Here is an 8364-nt window from a genome sequence, read left to right as displayed (position 1 = left end):
TATTTTATTTTATTTTATTTTATTTTATTTTATTTTATTTTATTTTATTTTATTTTATTTTATTTTATTTTATTTTATTTTATTTTATTTTATTATTGCATTATTTTATTGATTTATTTTTATTACCTTTTATTTACTGCTGGGGTTGGGCTCTACATGAGGATTTTTATTTGGCTTCTGCAGCATGCAAAGGGGAGGCTGAGATGTGGTGTGTGGACATCTGGCTTCAAGGGGTAGACTTTGACACACTCCTTGGGAAAACCATGGGATTTGTGACATGAGGAATGTCAGAGATCCACGGCAGCACAGCCTGAGGGGGTGCAGGGAGCAGCTTTTGGAAACTGCAAGGACTAAAGAAGGTCCTGCTGAGCATTCAGGCTGTAAATCTCTGCCTTCCCCTCCAGCCTCTGTCCCTGGTTCCCAGAATATGTTTTCAGAGCGTGGCATTACACTGGAAGCCTCAGGCTGCTCGAAATCCCTGTTTTCCAGGGGAAAAAAAATAAAAAATATCTGGAGCTTACGGTAAAAACAAGAACTGAGCAAGAAGTCTGGCCTGCAGTGCAAAGGTGTCAGCTCAGGCAGGCATCAGCCCCGGAATCAGGCAGGCATTGATCTCTCCAGGCTTTGGGAAAGCAAAGCAATCCCTGCTGGAGCAGGAACAAGTCAGACCTGGAGTCTCAGCTGCTTTGTCATCCCTGTGGCTCCTGCTGCTCTCCCTCCTGGACCAGGAGCTTCTCCCTGGTTCTTTGTTCCAGGCTGGATTTGTGCTGCTGCTGCCCCTCCCCAACAAGAGCCCGGGACCCCCGGAAAGGAGGGTGAAGGCAGCTCCATCTTCAAGAAAACCAGATTAATTCCACAGGGACAGCAGCCCCAGGATTCCTGCAGGAAGGGACAGACCCAGCCCAAGCCCAGAGCCTTGAAGTGGTGCCAGACCCAAGCAGCTTTGGCCGGGACGCTCTCAGATGTCCCCGGGAGAGCTGCAGCAGCAGCGCTGTGGTTCCAGGGATGGAATTACATCCCCGTGTAAGGTCTGAATCCCAGGAGACACAGCCACTGCAGGCTCCCTGTCCCCACTGGCACACCATGATGGCTCTTCAGGCTTCGAGTGCTCGGCCTGAGTAAGGGCCACAGCAGAAAACTGCGATTTTATCTGTGAAAATGTGCAAAAAGAAGCACCTGTAAGCAGTTCTTCTCCTCACAAGCTCTGTGCTGGCTGAGGCTCTCCCCGTGCTGGCACAGAACTCAAGGAGAGCTGGATGAGCCCATCCCATCCAAGGCAGTGTCAGGGAGTCGAGGCTGCAGAAATCCAGCCACTCCCCATATCCCCACTCGGATAATTTATCCATCCTCATTCCAAGTCTTTCCAGCATTCATATCAAAGGAGCTGTGCCTTTGGCTTGCTCAGAGGGATGCTCAGCTCTCAGCTCGGCGTTGTTTGGCACCTGCAGAGCCTGAGCAGGTGATGCTCCTTGGAAAAAACATCCCACAGGTTTTGGAGGAGAGTCTTCCTCTGGGAAACCTGAGCACGACATTCCCCAGGTCACTTCCACCTCTGTTTTCATCCCATCATTTTCCACAGGTTTGGCTGTCCCATAACCAGACACAACTTCTGAACTCCACTGCGAGTTGGCTGCTCCACTGAGAGATCCCAAATAATGCCAAACATTGGGATAACGCTCCTGGCAGCGTCACACCCAGAATTTAAACCCAGGCACCCACCCACACACAACCCTGGGTCGCTGGGACCTTTCTCCTGTGCTTTGCTGATGAGTTCTGACCTTGTGCCGGGTATTCCCTGTTTTCCAGCCGCCGCCGTCCGGGCGCCAGTCCCCGACCAGGAACACCCTCAACGGGAGCCCCTCCAAGTGCCCCCGCTTCGTGAAAATCAAGAACTGGGAGACGGGATCCGTGCTCCACGACACCCTGCACCTCAAAACTGCCATGGTGAGCAGAGCTGGCAGGAATGGCCAAAACTCCCTGGGCGTCGTTGAGCGGATGGCGCCGTTTCCCAGATGGATTTACCCGGGAATGTGGAAGTGGAGGAATTCAGTCTTGTCTCCAGCAGGGTTTGAATTTCAAATCTTTGCTGCAGTAAGCAGAGGGGGTGGAAATCCACCTGGGATAAACGAGGAAAAGCATTTGACTTCATGCCGAGCTGGGGTGGGAATCCCATCTCTCCAGTCAGGAGGGACAAGAGGTGACTGCACATGGCCTGGCTGTGTCACTGTCCCCACCCAGCTGGGAATGTCCCTGCTTGTCCGACACCACCGCCCTCCGTGGAGGTGACCTCTGATGGCCCAGCCCAGCTGGGGTGACCGGAACGTCCCTGTTCCCTCTGTCCCCTCAGGCCACGGCGTGCACCGAGCAGATCTGCATGGGCTCCGTGATGACCCCCAGCCCCCACATCCGCAAGTCAGAGGACACCAGGACCAAAGAGGAGCTGCTGCTCCTGGCCAAGGACTTCATTGACCAGTACTACTCCTCCATAAAGAGGTGAGCGCTGCCTGCAGGAGCCCACAGCCCGGGGCTGCCACTGCTGTCCCACGTGTCACCCTGGGCCTGGCACAGGAAGGAGCTGGAGCTGCTGCAGAGGAGGCACCAGGATGGTCAGAGGGATGGAGCAGCTCCGCTGGGAGGAAAGGCTGGGGGAGCTGGGATTGTTCAGCCTGGAGAAGAAGCTTTGGGGTGACCTAATTGTGGCCTTCCAGTGCCTGAAGGAGGTGAAAAGAAACGTGGAGAGAGACTTGAGGCAAGGGATGGAGGGACAGGACACAGGGAATGGCTCCCAGTGCCAGAGGACAGGGATGGATGGGATATTGGGCAGGGATTGTTCCCTGGCAGGGTGGGCAGGCCCTGGCACAGGGTGCCCAGAGCAGCTGGGGCTGCCCCTGGATCCCTGGCAGTGCCCAAGGCCAGGCTGGACATTGGGGTTTGGAGCAGCCTGGGACAGTGGAAGGTGTCACTGCCCATGGCAGGGAGGGCACTGGGATGGGCTTTAAGGTCCCTTCCAGCCTAGGCTGTTCCATGATTCCATGATTCCATGGTTCTGTGATTCCATGATTCCATGATTCCCTGATATGATCTCCCACACGTGTGACTCCCAGGGAGTGACAGGGAGATTCTGGCGCTCCGTCAGCAGCTGCTCCTCGAGCAGAGTTTCATTCCTGGCGTTTGTTGTGTCCCTGCTCAAGTCACTGTCCTCTCCCCCTGCTCCTTGCTCACCCGTTATCCCAAAGCTGGGATAACCATCCACACCATCCCTGTCTGTGTGTGTAGGAGCGAGGTATTCCAGGTGGAGAGCAGCAGCATTCCCTGCCTCACCCTCCCCCTCCTCTGCTCCCAACCTTCCCAGATCCGGCTCCAAGGCCCACATGGAGAGGCTGGAGGAGGTGACCAAGGAGATTGAGGCCACTGACACCTACCAGCTGCGGGACACGGAGCTGATCTACGGAGCCAAGCACGCCTGGAGGAACGCGGCGCGCTGCGTGGGCAGGATCCAGTGGTCCAAGCTGCAGGTGAGCACCAATCCCACCAGAAACACCCAGGACGCTCCTGCCAAAGGGTGTGCCGGGGTTTTGGAGAGGCAAATCCTGCTCTCCAACAGCTGGGAAGAACAGCAGAGATCCAGGGGCAGGCGTTCAGCACACACAGCTCCCCTCAGCAGCTTTGGGGTGTCAGCAGGAGCTGGAGAAGTGTCTGTGGGAAGGGAGATGAAGTGGCTGTGTCTGAAGGAAGCTGCTGCTCCAGGTGACATTTTCCAAAATCAGGTCCTGCTCCAACATCTTTCCTGCTGCCTCCAAACCTGTTGTTCACCTGGAGCGAGGCAGCAGGACACGTTTGGCCTCAGTACTGAGATCCAGCAGGAGGGGATTTGGCTCAGGGCCCTTTTGGCAAGGGAAACACAGAACAGGATTGGAAATCAGTGATCCCTAGGGAATGCCTTGGTACAGAGGTGTCCTCCCCTCGTGTAACCTGGAACAAATCCAGTGCTGCTGAGCAGTTCCTGTGGCTGCTTCACACAGGGAATGGGCACAGCCACTTGTGTTAATTCTGTTAATCCCCCTTCCTGATTTCCCAATGCTTTCATGGATGCCCCATCCCTGGAAGTGCCCAAGGCCAGGCTGGGTGGGGCTCAGAGAAACCTGTGGAAGGTGTCCCTGCCATGGGCAGGGGTGGAATGAGATGTTCTTTGAAAGTCCCAACCCAAACCATTCCATGATTCCATGATTCCATGATTCCATGATTCCATGATTCCATGATTCCATGATTCCATGATTCCCTGTCCCTCAGACGTGACCGACACCTGCCCTGTTCCAGCTCTGAGTGCTGATCTACAAGAGAAGCAGAGCAGAATCCTTAATTGTTGGGGGATAAGGCAGGAACAGCAGCAGGTTGGGAGCATGGGAATGAGGAGGTTTTTGCCTGAGCAGCAGATGAGTCACCTCTCCAAAGAAAAAGGGGCAGCTGGATTAGACATCCACGTGTTCCAAAGGCAGGGAACACATAATTACGGAGCTTTAGATCCCTGAGAAGCTGCGGTGGCGCCTGGAGTTCTCCGTGTGCCGTGTTTCCTCTGCCTGGCTCTGCCCCAGGAGCTGGAACATCCCCACAGCTGCTTCCCTGTTTCAGGTGTTCGATGCCCGGGACTGCACCACGGCCCACGGGATGTTCAATTACATCTGCAACCACATCAAGTACGCCACCAACAAGGGGAACCTCAGGTGAGCCACCAGGGAGTCACCAGGGTTTGAATCCAGGAGCCTCTGGATGAGTGGAGAGCCCCAGCTCTGGGCCCTGCTGGGGTTGGGGCTGGGCCCAACAGCCAAGAGCAATCCTGGAAGTGTTAGAGGGGCCTGACCTGGGCGGGAGGAGTCCTGCTGGCCTAAATCTCTCTCTTCTTGCTGCCTGTGGGACCTCAGAGGGAAGATTTTCCCCATTATTTCCCCGTTCCTATATTCTGCATCTGACACAGAGCTCAGACTGCTCTCCAGAACCCTCTGAAACCCCCCATTAGCAGCCAGGAGCTGGGAACACCCCAAATTCCAGAACTGCAACATCCTCCAGCGAGACAACTCCTTGGGACTCACTCGGGGCACACCCAGAGCTGGCGGTGGCAGCACCTTTTCCTCCAGCACTTCACCACTCCCAGCACTCACCCCAGCGCTGCCTTTCCCTTCCAGATCCGCCATCACCATCTTCCCGCAGCGCACGGACAGCAAGCACGACTTCCGCATCTGGAACGCGCAGCTGATCCGCTACGCCGGCTACAAACAGCCCGACGGCTCCGTCCTGGGCGATCCCGCCAACGTGGAGCTCACCGAGGTGCCCAGCCGCGATTCTCAGCACCCCCGAGGGAGGAAGGGCCGGGTCAGGCGGGTTGGGATTGTCCAGTGCAGCACCACAGCGGGAGGTTGGGTTTGTGTCACACTCGGGTGTTTTTTCCTCGGGAATAAAGGCTGGGTTTTGTCACTTTTCTGCTTTTCCCAGCTGGTTTTTCCTTCACCGTTACAGGCACAAGGCGTGATCCTACCGGGGATCTATTCCAGGCTCATTTTCACTCCAAATTCCCCTGACTTGGCTGTGGGTGGGCTGGGACAGGCCACCCCCTGCTGTAGCTCCCTTTGCTAAAGGACAGAAGGACAGAAATCCTGCCAGGAGATGTGCCCAGGACCGCACAGCTCCCTGCCCGCGGTGTCTGAAGAGCAGGTGACCTGCTGGGACACCAACCCCACCCTTCCCTTCCCTGCAGATCTGCATCCAGCAAGGCTGGAAGGCACCGTACGGGCGCTTCGACATCCTGCCCCTGCTCCTCCAAGCCAACGGCAACGACCCCGAGCTCTTCGAAATCCCACCGGAACTGGTGCTGGAAGTGCCCATCCGGCACCCCAAGTGAGTCAGGGCGGTTTGGGAGCCCCAAAACCGCTCGAGGGGATCAGCAGAACTGAGCTCCTGTGCCATGGCCTGGGGGCTTCACCCGAGACCTTCTCCCAGGTCTTCCCTCTGGTGAAGTGGGCAGAGCTGTCAAGGAAGCTGTGTCCGTGTCTCAGGGCTTTCCCTCGTATCCAGATTGATTTCCTTGGGAAGTTTCCTTTTCCTTGAAGTCTCCCAGGGCTTGCACCTCTCCTGTGCCCATAAACAGCCCCAAAGGGAGGTGCTGATGGAAATGTTCTGCTCAAGTCTTTCACCCCCATGGCAAAGTGACCTCCCCCATCCCTCTGCCTGCACTGGACAGGGAATTCCTGGCTGGTTGCCTGATCCTGACGTTTTTTCCCGGCAGGTTTGAGTGGTTTAAGGAGCTGGGCCTGAAGTGGTACGGGCTGCCAGCCGTTTCCAACATGCTGCTGGAGATCGGGGGCCTGGAGTTCTCCGCCTGCCCGTTCAGTGGCTGGTACATGGGCACGGAGATCGGCGTCCGCGACTACTGCGACAACTCCCGCTACAACATCCTGGAGGTAACTCCTGCTGCTCCTGGCCCCTGGGGAGTTTCTGGGGAGCAGGCAGGACACTGGGAGAGCGTTTCTTGGAGCGGGAGAGTACAAGACACCCCTTCTCCTGGAGCCACTTGGCTGAGTTTGGCAAGGTCCCTGTGTCCTGTGGGGCCAGCAGGTGTCTGACGCAGCCTGTGTGATCCCTGTGGAGCTTCCCACAGGCTTCCCAAAGAATCTTAGGGATCAGCATGGTCGTGAAAGGGTGCAGGGACCCTTGGTGGCTCCTCATGGACATGTGTGCCCTTGGGGACCCTCAGCTGGTGCCATGGCTCAGGGGCTGCCCACACCGGGAGAGACAAAGCCAAGCCATGGGAAGGTGCCCGGGCAGGATCCATCAAAACCTTCCAAGGAATGTTGTGTTATCTAGAGGGGCTCCATCCTTCCCTCCCCTGGAAAATGTGGGAGCAGTGTGAGTGTCCAGCTGCTCCTCCCCGCAGCATTTGGCCACCTGCCTCTGCCCAGGGAGGAGGAAAGGCTGTGCTCCTGCCGTGGAGAGGACAAGGCAGGATTTCATCAGCCCTCCCCTGCCCTGTGGGTGCCTTGTGCCAGCCTGGGCCTCTCCTCCAGGCTCCTATCCCCAAGCAGAGCGCTCCAAGCCTTGTTCTTTGGCCATCAAACCCTTCCTGCCATGTGTCCTTACAGCAAGTGGCCAAGAAAATGAACCTGGATATGAGGAAAACGTCCTCACTGTGGAAGGACCAGGCCCTGGTGGAGATCAACATCGCTGTGCTCTACAGCTTCCAGGTACCTCGGGACCCTGGGCCAGGCTGCGGGGACACAGGGACTGGGTGGGACAAGCGTGGAGACATCCACCCAAGGACAGCGCCTGAAACTGGGCTGTGCCTCCTGAATTTGGGCTGCTGCACTGAGATTTAATAATCCCCACACTCTGGATGTTGTAAAACAACACTGCCAGCACCTGAGTCCTGCTGGTCCAGAGGGAATATCCCAGCAGGGGGAAAATCCAGCCCTTCTGACCTATCCACGAGGCAGGAATTGACCCAGGTTCTCCCCCAGCCTGCACTTCAGGGCTGAGTAACAAAACCAGTCCTTGGCAAGCCGGCTTCAGAGGGTGGGAGTCCTTCCCAGAGCTGGGTCAGAGCTGTCCCATTGGAAGAGCTTCCCGTGCCCCATCCCATCCGTCCCATCTGTGCTTGGCCCAGGACAATGAACAGTGGGAGCAGCGCTCCCACAGCACGTCTATTCTCAAAGCTCTGGGATGCTCTTTTGGAGCCTCCTCGGGAAGACCAGGGTCAGCAGCCACCTTGGATCATCCCCAAAGACCATGGGAGTCAGGAATATTCGGGGCAAACAGCTCCAGATGTAAAATGTTGGCTTTTTCCCTCTGGGATGTGTTGACAAGCGCTGTCTCTGCTGTCTCTGCCCCGGCAGAGTGACAAGGTGACCATCGTGGATCACCACTCGGCCACCGAGTCCTTCATCAAGCACATGGAGAACGAGTACCGCTGCCGGGGCGGCTGTCCCGCCGACTGGGTCTGGATTGTCCCGCCCATGTCGGGCAGCATCACCCCCGTCTTCCACCAGGAGATGCTCAACTACCGCCTGACGCCCTCCTTTGAGTACCAGGTGCTGTCCCCACTCTGCCTTCCTCCGCTGCCCTGTGCCCGAGGGCGGGTGGGAGCTCAGGAGGTGCAGGAAGGAGAGGGACACTGTCCAACTCCTTCACAAGCTGTGCCTCAGTTCCATGACAAGTGCAGTTTCACCCTGACATAGCGTGGTTTTGTAATAATAATAATAATAATAATAATAATAATAATAATAATAATAATAATAATAATAATAATAATAAAATAAAATAAAATAAAATAAAATAAAATAGTGATGTGGGACACCCGAGCTCCCAATTTGTAATCAC

General features: G+C 56.0%; 1 protein-coding gene across 3 annotated transcripts in view; it reads left to right on the top strand.

The window, feature by feature from the left end:
• Positions 1-8364, top strand: part of NOS1 (nitric oxide synthase 1) — a 66723-nt gene that overhangs the window by 40580 nt on the left and 17779 nt on the right. For all 3 annotated transcript variants that reach the window (XM_015643722.3, XM_015643724.2, XM_015643727.3), the window contains 9 exons: positions 1807-1944; positions 2348-2493; positions 3353-3515; positions 4630-4721; positions 5181-5322; positions 5750-5889; positions 6278-6452; positions 7131-7232; positions 7881-8075. In XM_015643722.3, coding sequence (XP_015499208.1) covers positions 1807-1944; positions 2348-2493; positions 3353-3515; positions 4630-4721; positions 5181-5322; positions 5750-5889; positions 6278-6452; positions 7131-7232; positions 7881-8075 — 1293 coding nt within the window. The remainder of the gene's footprint in view (positions 1-1806; positions 1945-2347; positions 2494-3352; positions 3516-4629; positions 4722-5180; positions 5323-5749; positions 5890-6277; positions 6453-7130; positions 7233-7880; positions 8076-8364) is intronic.

Source organism: Parus major, chromosome 15 (assembly GCF_001522545.3).
Source record: "Parus major isolate Abel chromosome 15, Parus_major1.1, whole genome shotgun sequence".
NCBI classification, from domain to species: domain Eukaryota; kingdom Metazoa; phylum Chordata; class Aves; order Passeriformes; family Paridae; genus Parus; species Parus major.
Note: the sequence above shows the minus strand (reverse complement) of the source record. Positions and strands in the feature narration are given on the sequence as shown.